Below are 20,411 nucleotides of genomic sequence, written 5' to 3' on the forward strand. Positions count from 1 at the left end.
AGAACAAGAATCATATGATCTTCTCAATAGATGCAGAAAAAGCATTTCACAAAGTACAGCATCCTTTCTTGATTAAAACTCTTCAGAGTATAGGGATAGAAGGTACATACCTCAACATCATAAAAGCCATCTATGAAAAACCCACAGTGAATATCATTCTCAATGGGGAAAAACTGAGAGCTTTCCCCCTAAGGTCAGGAACATGGCAGGGATGTCCACTATCACCACTGCTATTCAACATAGTATTAGAAGTCCTAGCCACAGCAATCAGACAACAAAAAAATAAAAGGCATCCAAATCAACAAAAAAGAAGTCAAACTCTCACTCTCTGCAGATGATATAATACTTTATGTGGAAAACCCAAAAGACTCCACCCCAAAACTGCTAGAACTCATACAGGAATTCAGTCAAGTGGCAGGATATAAAATCAATGCACAGAAATCAGTGGCATTCCTATACACCAACAACAAGGCAGAAGAAAGAGAAATTAAGGAGTCGATCCCATTTACAATTGCACCCAAAACCGTAAGATACCTAGGAATAAATCTAACCAAAGAGGCAAAGGATCTGTACTCAGAAAACTATAAAATACTCATGAAAGAAATTGAGGAAGACACAAAGAAATGGAAAAACGTTCCATGCTCATGGACTGGAAGAACAAATATTGTGAAGATGTCAATGGTGCCTAGAGCAATCTACACATTTAATGCAATCCCTATCAAAATAGCATCCCCTTTTTTCAAAGAAATGGAACAAATAATCCCAAAATTTGTATGGAACCAGAAAAGACCCCGAAGAGCCAGAGGAATGTTGAAAAAGAAAAGCAAAGCTGGTGGCATCACAATTCTGGACTTCAAGCTCTATTGAACAAAGCTGTCATCATCAAGACAGTATGGTACTGGCACAAAAACAGACATATAAATCAATGGAACAGAATAGAGAGCCCAAAAATGGACCCTCAACTCTATGGTCAACTAATCTTCAACAAAGCAGGAAAGAATGTCCAATGGAAAAAAGACAGTCTCTTCAACAAATGGTGTTGGGAAAATTGGACAGCCACATGCAAAAGAATGAAACTGGACCATTTCCTTACACCACACACAAAAATAAACTCAAAATGTATGAAAGATCTAAATGTGAGACAGGAGTCCATCAAAATCCTAGAGAACACAGGCAGCAACCTCTTTGACCTCAGCCAGAGCAACTTCTTCCTAGACACATCGCCAAAGGCAAGGGAAGCAAGGGCAAAAATGAACTATTGGGACTTCATCAAGATGAAAAGCTTTTGCACAGCAAAGGAAACAGTCAACAAAACCAAAAGACAACTGACAGAATGGGAGAAGATACTTGCAAATGACATATCAGATAAAGGGCTAGTATCCAAAATCTATAAAGAACTTATCAAACTCAACACCCAAAGAACAAATAATCCAATCAAGAAATGGGCAGAAGACATGAACAGAAATTTTTCCATCCAAATGGCCAAAGACACATGAAAAAGTGCTCAACATCGCTCGGCATCAGGGAAATGCAAATCAAAACCTCAGTGAGATAACACCTCACACCAGTCAGAATGGCTAAAATTAACAAGTCAGGAAATGACAGATGTTGGCGGGGATGCAGAGAAAGGGGAACCCTCCTACACTGTTGGTGGGAATGCAAGCTGGTGCAGCCACTCTGGAAAACAGTGTGGAGGTTCCTCAAAAAGTTGAAAATAGAGCTACCATACGATCCAGCAATTGCACTACTGGGTATCTACCCCAAAGATACAAATGTAGGAATCCGAAGGGGTACGTGCACCCCTATGTTTATAGCAGCAGTGTCCACAAGAGCTAAACTGTGGAAAGAGCCAAGATGTCCATCGACAGATGAATGGATAAAGAAGATGTGGTATAGGGGTGCTTGGGTGGCTCAGATGGTTAAGCATCTGCCTTTGGCTCAGGTCATGATCCCAGGGTCCTGGGATCGAGCACCACACTGGGCTCCTGGCTCAGCGGGGAGTCTGCTTCTCCCTCTCCCTCTGCCTCTCCCACTGCTCATGCTCTCTCTCTCTCTCTATCTCAGTGTCTCAAATGAATAAATAAAATCTTAAAAAAAAAAAAAGATGAGGTATATACATACAATGGAATATTATGCAACCATCAAAAGGAATGAGATCTTGCCATTTGCAACGACGTGGATGGAACTGGAGGGTATTATGCTCAGCGAAATAAGTCAATCAGAGAAAGACATGTATCATATGACCTCACTGATATGAGGAATTCTTAATGTCAGGAAACAAACTGAGGGTTGCTAGAGTGGTGGGGGGTGGGTGGGATGGGGTGGCTGGGTGATAGACATTGGGGAGGGTACGTCCTATGGTGAGAGCTGTGAATTGTGCAAGACCGTTGAATCACAGATCTGTACCTCTGAAACAAATAATACAATATATGTTAAAAAAAAAAAAAAGATAGCAGGAGGGGAAGAATGAAGGGGGGGAAATTGGAGGGGGAGACGAACCATGGGAGATGATGGACTCTGAAAAACAAACTGAGGGTTCTAGAGGGGAGGGTGGGTGGGAGGATGGGTTAGCCTGGTGATGGGTATTAAAGACGGCAGGCTATGCACGGAGCACTGGGTGTTATACACAATGAATCATGGAACACTACATAAAAAAAAAAAAAAAAAAAAAAAAAGACCCTGAAAAGACAGAGCAGCCCTGATAAAAAGAACAGAGCTAGCGGCATCATGCTTCCTAATTTTCAAACTATACTACAAAGCTACAGTAATAAAAACAACATGTTACTGGTACAAAAACAGACACACAGACCAGCAGAACAAAACAGAGAGCCCACGATCAAATCCTAGCATATATGGTCAACTAATATTCAACAAGGGAGCCAAAAAATACCCAATGGAGAAAGGACAGTCTGTCCAACAAATGGTGCTGGGAAAACTGGATAAATAATGCAGAACAATGCCAAGTGGGCCTCTCTCACGCCACTCACAAAAATTAACTCAAAATAGATCAAAGACGTAAACGTAAGACCTGATAGCAAGACTTTGAGAAGTACACATAGGTTAGAAGCTCCCAGACATTGGTGTTGGCAATGATATTTTGGATATGATGCCAAAAGCACAAACAACAAAAGCTAAAATCAACAAATGGGACTACATCAAACTCCCAAAAGCTTCTTTCTGTAAAGCAAAAGAAACAACTAGCAAAATGAAAAGGCAACCTACAGAATGGGAAAAAACTTCTGCAAGCAATATATCAGATAAGGGGCTAATATTCAAAATATACGAAGAACTCATACAACTTAGTAACAAAAAACAATCCAATTTAAAAATGGGCAGAAGAACTAAATAGATGCTTTTCAAAAGAGTACTTCAAAATGGCCAAGAGGCACATGAAAAGATGCTTAACATCACTCATCTCAAGGAAATGCAAATCAAAACCACAATGTCACGATGTTCATACTGTCAGATGGCTATCAGGAAGAAGACAAGAGACAACAGGTGCTGATGGGGATGGAGTGAAAAGGAACCCTTGTACAGTTGGTGGGAATGTAAACTGGTCCAACCACAATGGAAAACATTATGAAGTTTCCTCAAAAAATTAAAAACCAATCTGGCAGATGATCCAGTAATTCCACATCTGGTTATATACTCAAAGGAAATGAAAGCAGGATTTCGAAGAGATATAAGCACCCCCATGTTTACTGAAACATTATTCACAATAACCAAGATATGGAAACAACCTAAAGTCTATCAATGGATGAATGGATAAAAAAGACGGGGTATATGTACACAATGGAATGTTATTCAACCACGAGAAAGGAGAGAGTATCCTGCATTTGTAACAAAATGAATGGATGGACCTGGAGCACACGATGCTCAGTCCAACAGAGCAAGAAAAGCACTGTATGACATCACTTATATGTGAGATCTAAAAAAGTCAAACTCATGAAAAACAGAGAGTAACACTGTGCTTACCAGGGGATGGGGCAGGAGTGGGGGCATGAGACTGATGTTGTTTAAGGGTACCAAATCGCAACAAGTAGTAAATAAGTCACAGAGATCTAATGCACAGTGTCATAAATACAGATAACAATGCTGTACTGTAATTACGTATGTGCCAGAAGTACTAACCATCACTACAACAATCTTACTACAGTATATAAATGTACCAAATTAACAAGGTGTACATCTTAAATTTATACAGTGATATATGGTAAATATATTTCATGAAAAAGTCAAAAGAAACAACTTGCTACACAAAGAAGAAGTAATCCACATGCAGAGATCATAGCAACTTACAGAAAAATGGAAAACAGTCTGTTTTATTGATGTCTGTAGTTTTTTTTTCTCTATGGGGCCTCTAAAAGTATAACAGCAAAATTTTATTGTTGTAAAACTTTGATTATTTCTCTCTTAAGAGTTACAAGCTATTTGATTATTTATACAAACATTCCTTTGTTCACAAAAGGAGTAAGTAAAATAAATTGTTATGTTATGTCCCTTACTCTGGAGAAAATAAAGGAGGAAAGAGGGAGAGTAAGTGCTGGAGATAAAACAAGATTACACTGTATTTTTTTTAAATTATTTATTTATTTATTTTTTAGATTTTTAAAATCTATTTTTTGACAGAGAGAGACAGTGAGAGAGGGAACATAAGCAGGGGGAGTGGGAGAGGGAGAAGCAGGCTTCCCACTGAGCAGGAAGCCCGATGTGGGGCCCGATCCCAGGACCCTGGGATCATGACCTGAGCGGAAGGCAGATGCTTAACGACTGAGTCACCCAGGCGCCCCAAGATTAGGTTTTAAATAGAGTGGTCAGAAAAGCCTCATTTCAAGGTAACATTCAAGTAGAAACCTGAAGGAGGTAAGGGAATGAGTCATGTGAATGCCAAAGGAATAAAATTTAAGGCAGGGCAACAGTTGATGCAAAGGCCCTGAGGTGGAGATGTGCCTGGTTTGTAGAAAGAACAGCCAGGGAGCCCAGGGTGGCTAGAAACAGAAGGAACAGTGGGGGAGGCGGGGGCGAGTGAAGGCAGGGAAAGCGGCTAGAAAGTCGTTACAAGAAGGCGGGTGACAGTGGTGGTGATGTGAATGGGGTGATGGCCACACTGTAATGGGGACTGGACTCCAGATCTTCTGTGATGGCAAAGCTGCCCAGGTTTGTTGACGGGCAAAATGGGAGATGTGACAGAAGGAGAGGGCTTAAAGATGCCTGGAAAGCTGTAGTTTTGAGCACCTAAGAGCCTGGACTGCTCTGGAGGACCCTGACATTCACAGGTCAAAGAGTTCAGGAGAACTCAGGAAAGAGACAGAATAACTGGTTTATGAGAAAAAAGAAGACCAGGAGATTCAAGTGTCCCAGAAGCCAAAAGAAGAAAGAGCTGTCAGGAGGGGGAATGGTCAACTGGGTCAGATGCTGACAGGTGAGAAGCCACAGCCTGGGAAGCAGGACTGCTGGGCAGCACACAGTGGGAGTGGACTCGAGATCTGCACTCGTGAATCTCAAGTGGGATCAGTCAGCACCCTGCCTGTCCTAAGTTCTAAGTACGTTACCTTCAGCCACACGGAATGCAGGTCAACAGGGCTGGGGTTCTGGCAAGGGAGTGTGACAGACTGATGTCAGAGCAGCGGATGTGAGGATCCGAGTAAGGGTCTGATTATGACTGACCATGGAAGGACAGAGGGTACAAGGCACAGGGTGAGGAGGACAGAGCTGCAGGTAACAGTGGAATGGAAGGAACACAGGAGGCACCAGAGGGAGTGAACTAGACTACAACGAACAGGAGATGATGCAGGGTTTGCTTGAAACTGAGATTAGGGGCGCCTGGGTGGCTCAGTCAGTTAAGCATCTGCCTTCGGCTCAGGTCATGATCCCAGGGTCTGGGATCGAGCCCCGCACAGGGCTCCGTGCTCAGTGGGGAATCTGCTTCTCTCTCTGCCTCTGCCGCTCGCCCCTGCTCGTGCACTCTCTTTCTCTCTCTGACAAATAAATAAATAAAAACTTAAAAAGAAAAAAGACTTCAAAAAAAAACAGAAATTGAGATTAATAACGAATTCTGGATACTGCAGTCTCAACACAGGAGTTGGATGAGATCGGGTGGAGGATAGGATCCTTGGATGTGTAAGAATCAAGAGACCAAGAGAAGTCAGAACAGTAGGAGGTTTGCCAAGTGCATTTTACAGTCTCCAAGTATCAAGCCAGGAGTGATGTGCAGAGGACAGTTTGCCAGGAAGTTGCACTTTCAAGGCTGAGGAAATAGGACAGCGATCCCCAGCGCTACACTGGGATGGGAAGGGCTCCTTTCCCGAGAGCAGCCCCATCTCCTTCTTCCCAGACGAGTTCACGTGTGCACAAAGGAACCCGTGGGGAAACGAACGCTGTTGGGGGGACTGTTAACATCGTGAGTCTACATAAACAGTATTATTCCATATTCCACATGAGTCTTCAACTGGATTTTTTCCACTTCATACAAAAATTTCTTTTCAAGATAAAACAACCCCTCATAATCAATAGTTCTTCAAACTCTGAGTCCAACTCCAAAAGGAAAGATACCATCGTTAACTATATTTACCTTGAAGCTTTCTACTCAGCTCAAGTTTTTCCTGTTCGAGGCGCTTGATTCTCCTCTCGTATGCCTCGGTTGCCAGGTTGTTGTCGAGAGTCCTCTGGACACTGACATCAAGGTCCAGGGACGCAGGACCGGCTGTGACACGTAAACAGCTCCGATCGGAAAGAACACTGAAGAAACAGAAAAACGTGAGTTCATGAGTAAAAGAAAGTGAAGAAACAGAGAGAGCCTTCTGCAGCTATCTATTTAAAACATGGATTTCAATATCTAGCTACAGTTAGCCGTCTAGGGTGATGGTAAAACACAATGTTTACAAATCTTAACACAGACCACTTTTTAGAAGCATTTTTTAAAAATGAGAAATAGTCCCAATTGTCTTGAATTTCAATAACCACAAATTATAAAATGATGTTTGCTGAACAAAAGGTGACCACCTAAGTGAAACAGTAGTCAAAAGCACACACCATGGTCCTCTTTGTCAGAATCTGGACTCAAAAGTGAAATGCTTCCTTTAATTCAATACAATTTAGCTAAAAATATTTGAAGTGTTGGACATTCAGCAGTGAGCAAATTTGACACTTGTCCATGAAGAGCTTATGTTCCCACGATGGAGACCGAAACAAACGAGATAAATAAGTACAATATTCAGGGCATTAGGCAGTGCTGAATGCTAAGGAGAAAACATCAAGCAGGAAAGGAAGAGGTGACATATTGAGGGGGAAGAAATAAAAATCCAGACAAAGTGGCCAGGAGGCTATCACTCAGAGAGGAACTCTGAATAAAGTCCAGAGGGAGTAACCGGGGGGAAGAGCATTCCAGGCAGATGGAACAGAAGCGCAAGAGCACTGAGATAGGAGTAGGCTTTCTGGCCTGGGACCGTGCCAGAAAGGAGCCGTGTGTGGCTGGAGCAGAGTCAGCAATGTTAAGAGTAGCGGGAAAGAGAAAGTGAGCCAGTCTATGCAGGGTCTTGGTCAGAATGTTGGTTTGGATTAAGATATAAGCCACTGGAGTTGGGGGACTGTGAGGATAGGTCTGGAACAGGTGAGTGACACGTTCCGACTTATCTTTTAGCAGGACCAGACAGGTTCAAAGAAATCTAAGAGACGAGTTTATAAACATTTGAGTAGGTGGTTCAGAGAGGTTTTAAGTAGGAGAGAGCAGAGGAGTCTCACATTCAGGAGTCACCAGCAAGTATCTGGGAGTGAACCACAGTATAAGTGGAAAAGGTCCCAAGATAAAGCCATGGGGCCCAGGGAGATTGGGAGATCAGAAGGCATCAGCTGCAGAGACAGAGGAGGACTGGCCAGAAAGGTGGGAAGTCAGGCAAGCACCCTGGAAGGTAAAAGACAGAAGTGCTGTGATGGGAAGGAGCCATGACTCACAAGATGAGTGCAGACACATGAGACAGGACTGACTGGGAGCCCCCATGGTTCATCCTCACAGGCAAGCGCTCGGGGCCAGAGGCAGGCAGGCGGGACCGAGCAGAGGAGCGTGTGAAAGCTGCCTGTATCAACCTCTCCATGCAAGGAGAAGTGAGCTCATCAGGGGAGAGCAGGAGAGTGGGCACAGGCACGAGAAGGGTCCTGGAGATCGGTAATCATGACCGTGGAAGGTGAGACCAGTGAGAATGGTCAGATGCTTTTCTTTGGACGCTGTGAACTGCACAGGAACTTGAACTGTAATGATGATGTCAACTCAGCAAGACCATGAAGGAGAACAGGAGGCAGTCGAGAAATTGAGGGAGGGCACACAAGGAGTGAATATAATCATACTCTGCTTACACCAGGGAAGGAGGACCAGGAAGCAGTCTGTGAAAACAGGGCTGGTCTTGGCACTTGGCACCTGGAGCGTATATGCTCAAACGCAAGGGACTCTTCCAATTCCTGCCCCAGTGCTGAGAGGAAGACTCAGCTCTATTTCTCTCCAAAATGACTTAAGATTCTCCTATGTTCTATTCGTTACAGAATATCTAACTTTTTCCAGCAGTAGCTTCAGCCTCTATTTTAAAATTTTTTTGACTTACAAGGCTCTCTCATATATTTTTTTAAAACTTCAATTCATCTTAATTTGCTTTAAGTTGTCCAAATTATGTTAACTTTTCCAACTTACCAGCTACTAGTATATGTGAAACCAACAAATGGCAGATGGTGCCCAGAAAATGCAGTATGTGTGGGTGGGGGCATCGTTTCCTGAAGGAGGAAAGAACATCTGGTAAGAAATAAATAACTGTGACCTGTAGGTTGGCCTATAATATTAACTATCAATAGGAAATACATGGCTGTTCGATGAAGTCTGGTGCAGATGCACAGTGATCTAGAATCCAGACAATCAACACTGCCACTGTAATGTTCTAATAAAATTAAACTCCAGGTGGAAAGTCTGACATTGAGAGCACAGTGATTATTCAGGTATGCATATGTGCAGATCTGCCTCGTCACTAAAAATTACTTGTAACCCAAATCAATATTCATAGTACTTCTGCAATCACTTGCAGACATAGGCAGAGCAAAAAAAATTTCTTGAGCCACTCAATGCCTAAGTTTCCAGCTGAGACTGAACAAGGAGACGCTCTGCCTTCTTGTTTCAGCTCTGATATGATGAAAAAGTATTCCTTCCAAGGTCTGCATGTGCCACATCTTCCACGTTTTTCTGTTTTATGGGTGACCGTGTTGTTTAAAATGTCCTCCAACCATAGTGCAGAAGGGCCATCTAGATGGTTTCTAAGCAAGACAGCTGTGATGCGCCTTACAAACACATATGTGTGTTAGAGAAGCTTTGCTCAGGCCTGAGTTACACTGCTGTTGGCTGTGAACTTGCTGTTAATCAACAATATATATTCAATAAGGTGTCTTTAAAAAGAAACATACATAAAACAAGGTTATGTACCGACTGGTTGAATGAAATGACCAGAGATTCAGAAGAACCTAACCCTGAATTTCCCCTAGGAAATTTCCCCTAGTTCAATATTCATGAATACAGCGTACACAGAAACTTTATGGAACATATAACTACCATAATCAGAATCGACTGTACTATGTATTTAATTTGGAATGATGCAAATTTCTGTTTACAGTAAAATGTAATTCTTACAATAAAACACTGATGAGGAAAGTCCATTTAATTTTTTCTTGGAGGCCCAGAGAGGGAAGCATAAGAAGTCCTTACCTGCCTTGCCCATGCTACCTCCTGAACAGTGAAAAGTGACAGAAAATCAATATACAAATTCTTAGTGCAGAATTAAAACCATAAGAAATAAAATAATGGGATAAAAAAAAGTTCAAATTAAGAAGGCTAAAAAGGCAACATCCATAAAATTTTATGTTCTTACTGTCCTAAATTGTAACAATGTAACCTAAAGGTGCAGAGCAGGGGTTGACGAACTATGCCAGCCCACAAGCTAAAAGTGGTCCAGTGTTTGGCGACTCTGCTGGTCTGCCACCCGCCTCAAGGGAGGCTACAACCTCAGGATAGCAAGGCTGTAGACTCCCACTCCCCACGCCCTTCACTTCCTACCACGCTTGCTACTTTTAGTGGCAACACCACTGGGCATGGGGAGCTCTCCAGATCAAGTCAGTCTCCTGCCAGCAGCACCACGGCCCCAACCAGGCCGATGGAATGGGGTGGGGGCAGTGTTTAACCAAAGTTCAGTTTCTCATGAATAAATGCTTCTCGATTTACTTCCCTTGGGTTGAGTTGTCAAGCCCCAAAATGGTTGTTTTTGACAATTCTGACCAGTATCATGGAGCTTTTTAAGGAGAGATTTGCCAACCTCTTTACTCTGCCATCAAATTCCACTTTTCTAAGTATCTAATTTCTCTTCTTCCTAGGAAACCTCACAGTGTAACTGATCTCATTAGTCAATACGTGAAGTTTAATTTTGCTCCTTGTCATGAATAAACATGTTCACCTCAGTGAACCCTCTTAATTTCTCAATATATGAGAGAATAAATACTAGAAGCCATGATAACTGTCTGACTGGTAATTGATAAGGAGGTCCATACAATTGCTTCATAACCACATTAAAAAGAAAGGGAGGGACAGAACTTCTTCACAATGTCATACTTACAGAATTCTTTAAACAATCATCATCCACATCAAAATTTGATGTATCTGTTGGGCTACTAACTTCTGGAATATAAGGTGCTTCACAGTTTCGAATATTATCCCAATCAATTCCATTGAAAAATGGGTGTTTCTTAAAGTCTTCTATCCCATTTTGACCAAGTCGGTGTTCTCTGCTGCAAATGAGCCTTCGAATAAGATCCTTAGCATTTTCAGACACATCAGTCACTTGAGCTGGAAACTGAAACCTCTCCTAGACACAGAATAAAGAAACAAAATATAAATCAGTATTTAACTCCCTAAGTAGGTTGATTAACATTTATTTTCTTAAAAATGCATTTTAAAAATGTGTAATAAGTGTACACTAGTGCAGAGTACTCATCCTACAAGAAAAAAAGAGCATTTTCCTAAAAGAACTTTTAATTTTATATGTGACTTAGTTACACATGCACTGTAGAAAGAATAAATTAAATGCTAAAATACCCTAAACTGCTGTCAAAAGGAAGAGAACTTATTAAAAGTAGAATCTGACTCAACATTTCAGTAGAGTGTCTATGACTGACGATGTTCGTATACGCCACAAACTAAGCATTAAGTAACAACAGCAAACACCTGTGAAGAACGGACCATGCACTTCGCACTCGTGGAAACACTTTATTCACTTAACGCTTATAATCCTCACAGCAAGCCTCAAAGGCAGGTGCCACTATTATTCTGATTTTATAGAAGAGACCCAAAGGCCCAGGGAGTTCAAGGCAGTTGCTCCCAGTCACACAAGTAGTAAACGGGAGAGCTGGGATTTTGGAAGAGTGGCCTGACTCCACAGTCCGTGCTCTGAGCCACCGCGTCACAGACAATGATCTCTCTGTGAAATGCTACATGTGCTCTTTACAACTCAGTAGCTGGCTATTCCCTGTCTTCCAACTCTCTATAACTATTTAGCAGATTATCCTTGCAGCCAGGCAGAAAGAGCACCAACTCCACAGAAGAGCATCAACTGATTAATATATTCGTGAAGCAACTGATCATACGGTCTCATCCCCCTTTTATGGGACATTCCCATTCCAGGTGTTTGCAACCGCTCACAATCTTCTGAAACCAATCAATCAGAACCTTCCTCTCTTTATTACAATTTATTTCTATTTCACTGGGAACTAAATGGATTAAGGCTCTATTAATTTGTTTCTGTGGTGAATCTGGATTGTTTTCACTGTTTTGATCGTAAAGAAGACTGGAATAGGTATCCTTGTACAAACATCCTGGTTCGACTGAATATTTCCTTAGGGCAGATTCCTATAACTGAAGTTGCTCAATCCAAAGTTCTAACCATTTTTAAGGCTCTAGATGCATACTTACAGACTTGTTGACAGAAAGATTACATCAATTTATATTCCTATCAACAATGTCTAACAATGTCCATCTCACTGGATTATTTACAGTACAGAGTGTAATTTTTCTTTTCATCTTTGCCAGGGGAAAAAGAATATCTCAGATTTATTATGGTTAAGGATAAGAATTTTTTATTTTTTTTAAAGATTTTTATTTATTTATTTGATAGAAAAAGACAGCAAGAGAGGGAACACAAGCAAGGGGAGTGGGAGAGGGAGAAGCAGACTCCCCGCTGATCAGGGAGCCCGATGCGGGGCTCGATCTCAGGACTCTGGGATCATGACCTGAGCCGAAGGCAGACGCTTAACGACTGAGCCACCCAGGTGCCCCAGGGTGAGAATTTTTTAAATGCATTCTAGTCATGAGTACACTTACAGTAGTAAGGATATAAATTATCTGCTTACCAATTTTGTTATTCTACTGGAGAGACCATTTAATTCCCTATTTATTAGCATTTCTAATAAAATACAGGAGAAGGTAAGAACTCATAATTTTATGCACAATTTATGGATTTTGATTATTCACTTTTGTCAGGTCCCCTATTAGCATAGGAATTAGAATGTTGTTTTTAAAAAAATTCTTTTTTAACTATCACATTACTTTAAATTTATTGTATGTATCATTTACCACATTCAATTGAAAAATAGTAAAATATACTAACTTTATGATTCATGATTTTTCCATATGTCTCCACCAGAGATTCTGCATAAAATGGTGTTTCTCCATAAAGCATTTCATACATACAGACCCCCAGAGACCACCAGTCACATTCAGGCCCATATCTCCCTTTCCCATCTTCCATGGCTTGAAGGATTTCAGGAGAGATATAATCTGGAGTTCCAACAGCCACTGAGGACTGGACCTGAAGAAGTTCACACATTTTTAGTAATCTATTATATTAGAAACAATTAACAATTTTTAATTAAAAATATTTACACTTACTCACATATACAAGACATTATTTCAAAACAACTACAACTTTGTCATTACCTGAATTTAGCCTCCTTGTACATATAAGTTAAATTGTATATAATCTCCACACTAGTAGTCCTCCAGATTTCATAATACTATAGAATCTTTATTATTGCTGGTACTTCACTGACTACATTTAAGGTAATGAAATGATTTGAACACCACAGCCATTAAAAACAAACTGAGTATTTAGTACAGAACATTCTTGATATTACTAACCAACACATTCATATAAATAATGGAACTAGGAAAATTCTGCAATTTGTCAAAGGAAAATATAGCCTGAAAAAAAACAGGCCAATACTTATCAGCAACCCGGAAATTATTTTAAAACACCTTAATTCAAACCTAAGGAAATCAATATTAACAATGTACTGCAAACTACTTATTAATTTTAAAAATTACAAAGGGGTTTGAAACATATTCTTCAAAAAATAAGCAAGTTAGATCTAAATAAGAAAATAATCACTAAAAATGATCCTGGGCACACACACATCTTGTAAGGTACTCTGAGGTAAAATAAAATTGTTTCTTTGTATGTTTTAAAGAAGCATATCAAAAAAGAACATTCTCAAGGTAGAATAATGTTAATATTCTGGATTTTCTAGAAAAAAATATCATTCTTAGTAATCATTAGAATAGACTTCCTCTTTGATAATACTGAGATAAGGTAACTTGAAAACTCGTATACCTCAAACTCTTAAAAATGCTAGATAAAATATAACAACCATTTTTGTAAACATATAAATGAGCTCTTAGAGAAAAAAGAAATTCTTAGGGGCTGGTAATCAAATGTTTGAGAACCAGGGTGATAAGTGTTATAGCAGGAATGGGGCTGGGGAATGTTGGTTTTATTTTCTACGTACTTGGATTTTAATATATCCATGAGGACAAGAGGACAGCCCTCAGCTTATATGAAGTTTGAAGCAAGAAGCCACCCCATATAATAGCCTTTACTCTAGAGGGTAAGTGAAAAGGTGAATTATAAAAATATGCCACTCAGAGAAAGATATTTTATCTATATTGATTGTGGCTGAAATGTGAAGAAAAAAATTGCTCCTCCCAAAATTCATCACTTTCAGCCACATAGTCCCAGCAGTGGATATTCTAAATCATAGTGCTTCTGTGGTCCAGAAGTCCTCAGGCCAAGGAATTGGCAAAAATACTGGCACCAGGTAAGGTGCACACCAAAAACCTGGCATAACAAATTCAAAACTACTACTATTCAAAACTCACTATTTTATAGGACACATGATCAAACCTGAGCACATATAATTCTCACATATAATAGCCCACTGAAGATGAGCTCACAATCCAAAAATACAAACTAAATGAGGAAACAATCCATTACAAAAAAAAAGTCAGAAATTGAAGCAATATAATTAGACCCCTAACAATGATTAATTCTACTTCATGAAATAAGTATGTTTAAAATGATTAGAGATGATTTAAAAAGTGAAATCATAAGAAAAGAAAGATTTATAAAGTGAAATGAAGTCCTAGAAATGGGGAAAAAAAACCCAAAAAGCTAATCCTTAAAATAAAAAAAAAAAAAAGTGAATAGGTAAAAGATATGAAAAGATAAATAAAACCAGATCCACTTCTTGCAGTTGAACTTCAGTTGAACTGCAGAGTACCAAAGGCAAAGAGATCTTCAAAACAGTAAAGAATATAAAGAGGTTGCCTACCAAGGCACAGCAATTAGACTGACAGCGGAATTATTAGTACTGACACAGCAGTCAGAAGAAAATGGAATTGTATCTTCAAAGTGACAAGACAAAATAATTGTCACCTAAATATGACACACAAATGGGGGTTAAGTATAGACATTTTCACACAAAGAGTGAGTGATTTTCCATGTATAGACTCTTTCAGATAAACATAAGGACGCACTTCAGGAAACAAGAAATTTAATGCACATGGAAGAACGTGATAGTAGAAGCGATTGTGAACAAAGGTATTAGTAAACTTTAACATACATACAGTCATTAATTTGATAAAATAATGACAAAGAGGAAGAAGACAAGGAGGAGTAGGAAAAAGAAAAGGAGAAAGAGAGGTAGCAGAGTAGGAGGGACAACTATTTAAAGGTTGAAATATCAGATGAAACTAAAATACCAGAAAACAGTAACATGTTACCAAGGGAACAATTAGGATTCAAGTGGTTGAAGTTTCTTATTTTCTCATCTTTATTTTTAATTTACTTTTTAATTATTATTTTTAATTGTGGTAAAATACCCATAGCACAAAATTTACCATTATAACCATTTCCAAGCATACACTCCAAGGGCATGAAGCACATTCATGCTGTGGTGCAACCATCACCACTATCCTTCTCCAGAACTCTTTTCATCTTGCAAAACTGAAACTCTGCATCCATTAAGCACTAACTGCCCCCTGCCCACCTCCCGCCCCATCCTGGGCCCTGACAACTACCACTGTACTTTCTCTCTGAGTCTGACTACCCTAGGTGCCTCAGAGCCATGAAATCATACAATATTTGATATTTTGTGTCTGGCTTAAATCACTTAACATTATCAAGGTTTATCCATCTTGTATCATGTGTTAAAATTTCCTTCTTTTTAAGACTGAATAATATTCCATTACATGTAAATATCACATTTTCTTTATCCATCCATCTACTGATGGACACTTTGGTTACTTAAATCTCTTGGATATTGTGGATACTATGAATGTGGGTGTACAAATACCTCTTTGAGTCACTACTTTCAATTCTGTGAAGTATATTACATACCCAGAAGTAGAATTGCTAGATCATACAATAATTCTATTTTTAATTTTCTGAAGAACTGTCATACTGTTTTTCAGAGTGGCTACAGCATTTTACACTTTACATTCCCACAAACAGAGCACAAGTGTTCCAATTTTTTCACATCTTCACCAACAATTCTTTTCTGTTTTATTGTGGGATTTTTAAAAATTTTTTAACAGTAGCCACTTAATGGGTGTGAGGTAGTATCTTTGATTTGTATTTCCCTAATGACTAGGGACGTTGAGCTTGTTGGCCATTTCTATATCTTCTTCAGAGAAATGTCTATTCAAGTATTTTGCACATTTTGAATTGCTCTGTTACTGAGTTGTAGGTAATTATATTATCACATATTCTGGATAATTAGCCCCTAATCAGACATACGATTTGCAACTATTTTCTCCCATTCCATCAGTTGCCTTTTCACCAAGATGACTGACACAGTCACAAAGGTGGTGTAGTCCTATTTATCTATTTTTCCTTTTGTTGCCTGTTGTTTGGGGTCATATCCAAGAAATCATTGTTAAATCCAATGTCATAAAGCATTCCCCTATGTTTTCTTCTATGAGTTTTATAGTTTTAGCTCTTGTATTCAGATCTTGGATTAGTTTTTTGTTAATTTTTGTATATGGTATAAGATAAACTGAATTTCTTGTTTGGCTTAGGAATATGGTGGAGAAACTGACTCTAGACTTTAGGTAAACCTTAAGTGTTAAAAATTTAAAGATAAACATTAAAATAATTGAAATAGAATGTATAGCTTCCTAAGATGTTAAATAAAAAGAGAAATTAAACTACACTTGACCAAATCAACAGCAGGCAGGAAAGTGGGGGAAAAAAGCATGCATGCAAACAAACAAGCAAAACCTACAGTAAATAGCACAAGATCAGATACTAAGAATAAATACAAATATATTGATCATCATGAAATTTATAAATGGATTAAATTTACCTATTAAAAGACAGCATCATCACACTGGATGACAAATAAAACCAAAATGAACAAATATTTTTAAAAATTAGCAATAATCTGTTTAAAAGGGATATACCTAAACAGGACACAGAAAGGTTAAAAGTAAAAGGATGGAAAAGATACATCAGGCAGATGTTAAAAGAAAATTATGGTAGCTATATTTCTATCAGTTAAAATAGACTCTAAAGGCAAAATCATTATTAAGATTTTTAAAAATTCATTAACATAATTGTAAAAGAAAATACCCTGGAATAGCAATTCTGAATAATATACCTAACAATGTAGCTACAAAAGGGTTGTGAAAACATCGATGATTACAAGGAAAAATTAATAAATTCAGTATCATAATAAGACTTTTAAAATAATAGATGGTATAGCAGAAAGAAATAAAACTGGTAAGAATATAAAAAATTTGAACAACAAATTAACAACTTCAATCTTATGGACCCACATAGAAACCTGCACCCAGAAATTAAAAAGAGTGTATTATTTTCAAACAAACAAGTAACATTATAAAACCTAGCCTGTTATAAAGCAAAAGCAAATCTTGACAAATGCCAGAAAAAACTGATATCAAATAGACCCACACTCCAGTAAAATAAAACTAGAAAGAACCAAATAAATAAGTAAATAGTACACTAAAGATATTAAAAAGCAGATATCTAAATAATCAATGGTCCACAGAAGTATTCTAACTAAAGTTGGAAAATATTTAGAAGTGAAAAATAGTAAAATGCTCTATATATCAGAACTGATGAAGGGAAAGAAAAGCACAAGCAAACATTAGGATTGAAAAAACAACAAAACTACACATGTAACAGATATTTTAAAGCTAGGAAGAGTGCAATATGAACATTATACCAACAAAATTGAAAACTCACAGAAAATAGACAATTTTCATAGAAAAAAATATAACTTACCAAAACTGACTCAGGAAGAAATAGAAAACCAAACAGACCTATAACCATTAAAAAATGTGATCAATAGTATAAAATCTACCTGGAAAACAAACCAAAAAAACAAGAGGAAAACAAAACCAAACCAAGGTAAAGGTGATTTAAAAGGGCACGTTCTGCATGGAGCACTGGGTGTTATACGCAAACAATGAATCATGGAACACTACATCAAAAACTAATGATGTAATATATGGTGATTAAAATAAAACAAAAGTGAGTTCTACCAATTTCCTAAGAAATAGATAACCTCTGTATTATATAAACTGTTCTAAAGCCAAAATTGATAAGGGGAGAGAATAGGACTACCACCTGTCCATTTTATAAGGCTAAGATAGCCCAAATACAAGAATCAGACAAGAACAATTTGAGAAAGAAAATCATACTGCAATCTCAGAATGGTCAATCTCAAGTATGACTCTCTGGTAACAATCCAATATAAAATATTAGCAGAGTCAATCCAGCAATTTGTTCAAAAATATCAATACATCTTCATGATAGAGTTATGTTTGGCCAAAGAATGGATGATTTAACATTAGATAATCTTTGTCATTCATCAGTTTAACAGATTAAAGGAAAAACACCCTAATATCATCTCACTGGATGCAGAAAAGTCATTTGATTACAACAATAACGACCATAACAAGACATTCTATGCTAATTAGAAACAGAAATTTCATAATAAGACACAGAAATTTCCTTAATCTTGTAAGGAATATCTACCAAAAACTTACAGCAAACATCATACTTAATTTGAAACTACAGAAAAAAACACCATTAGCATCAAGAACAAAGCAAAGAAGCTCCCTATTACCATACGTCTCTAATATTGCACTGAAGGTCACTGATTGCATACGGGGGAAACAGCATATGTAAGCATTTGTTAAAGACAAAACCTAAAGTTGATCATTATTTGTGGATTGCATGATTGTCTACATACAAAACCTAGAAAAATCTACAAATTATTTTGAACTAATAAAAAATTTAGTGAGCTTGTTAGTTTCAAGATGAGTATACAAAAATCAACTGTGGTCCTAAACAAAAGCAACAAGCTGTTAAACTGAAAAATTATAAAAGTTATCATCTATAATGCTCCACGCCCCAAAAATCCACAGTGTGCCTAGGAACAAATTTAACAAATAAAGGTAATGGATTTACAGTGAACATGATTACAAAACTTCAATAGCAGACACAAAACAAAACCTAAAACAATGGAGAGAGACACCATGTTTGTGGAAGGGAAGATTCCATGTTACAGACATAAATTTCCCCAAAATTAACCTCTAAATTCAATGCAGGTCTACAAGCTTGTTTCTGAAGGGGTATGTGTGTACATGTATGCATATAAACCAATAATATAATCCTAACAATCATATGGAAAAACAAATGGCCAAGAATAGCCAAGACAATCTTAGAAGAAGAAAAAGAATTATAGCAGGACATCCTTCCCAGAAATTGACTTCTTATAAAGGTGTAGTGATTAAGATGGCATAGTTTCAATTCATACGTGAGAACCAAAAAGCAAGTTGAGACTTGATTTGGAAAGTCACAAAATCTGGGAAAGGCTAAAATTAAGGGAGCTGCCCAGGTGATAAATAAAGATCCATACAAAGTCATATAATCATAACATTTCAGAACACTGGGAAAAACAGAATATCCTAAATGCTTCTAGAAAAGGGGCGAAAGGTTATAATAGAACAATTGAGATTTAGAGTGGCACCAGATGTCTCAACATTAAATTAGAAGACAATGCCATGCCTGCTAAATTCTAAGAAAAATCATTTCAAATCTGTAATACTATGCTCAAACAAATTATCAATCAAGTATGAGGGTAGAAGTGAAAGCATTTTTCACATGTACAAGACTATAAAATATTTACTTCCATTAGAACCCTTCTCAGGAGCTACTACCAGATGAAGAGAAAGCCAGAAATGGGAGCCAGGAAACAGCGGATGCGCTGCTGGACTGCCGTGCAGTGAAGCCCACGATGAAGAGTAGGGTAGTCCTGGCATGACTGTGCTACAACTGGCCAGCAGAACAGTCTGGATGAGAAGGGAGAAGGCAAGACTCGAGCGTAGCTCTCTCCAAAAGGTAAATGGGAACTGCTAGGTTACATAATGTGTCCGAGAGAGAAAGGAATTATGGGTTGGAAAGTTTGGGGATAAACTGGTGAGAGTTATATAGAAAACAAGGCAAAGTGGTCACTTACACCAAGGACAACAAAAAGATGTTCAAGAAAAGAACTGTAATTAAAATAAACTGCATGGCCAAACTATGAATAATATTTGTATAGAGTCATAAAGAAATGAACATGATTTAAGGAAAGACTTACACTAGGAAAACAGAAAGTGTATGGGTTGGATGAGATGGTAGGAAATTAACAGGTAATATCTAGAATGAAATAATCAAAAGACAGTAGCACAAGTATGATAACAAGAAATATGTAAGTAAAGGAAGCAACAGGAAAAGCAGCCAGAAGTCTCTAGGTGTCTGCCTCTAGCAGTAGAGATTTGGAGGCAGGAAGAATGGGACAAAGGAATGCAGTTTTTATGATAAGCCTGCTTAAAATATTTATAGATCACTTTGATAAAAAATAAAAATAAAATGGAAATAAAACAAGTAAAAAGGCTTATTCATTATAATTTTCTAAATGGAGGATAAACATGCTAGTACATCCAGGAAAATTATTTTGAGATCATCAGTAAAGAACGAACAACTAGGAAG

At 38.2% G+C, this 20,411-nt stretch overlaps 1 protein-coding gene across 19 annotated transcripts in view; it reads right to left on the reverse strand.

The window, feature by feature from the left end:
- The window catches only part of CDC42BPA (CDC42 binding protein kinase alpha), a 333,148-nt gene that overhangs the window by 160,083 nt on the left and 152,654 nt on the right, over positions 1-20,411 (reverse strand). For all 19 annotated transcript variants that reach the window (XM_078077878.1, XM_078077870.1, XM_078077877.1 and 16 more), the window contains exons 7-10: positions 12,681-12,881; positions 10,635-10,883; positions 8,678-8,757; positions 6,572-6,738 (exon numbers count right to left, since the gene is read on the reverse strand). In XM_078077878.1, the coding sequence (XP_077934004.1) occupies positions 6,572-6,738; positions 8,678-8,757; positions 10,635-10,883; positions 12,681-12,881 (697 nt within the window). The remainder of the gene's footprint in view (positions 1-6,571; positions 6,739-8,677; positions 8,758-10,634; positions 10,884-12,680; positions 12,882-20,411) is intronic.

The sequence above is a fragment of the Halichoerus grypus genome, chromosome 7 (genome assembly GCF_964656455.1).
Source record: "Halichoerus grypus chromosome 7, mHalGry1.hap1.1, whole genome shotgun sequence".
Lineage (NCBI taxonomy): Eukaryota > Metazoa > Chordata > Mammalia > Carnivora > Phocidae > Halichoerus > Halichoerus grypus.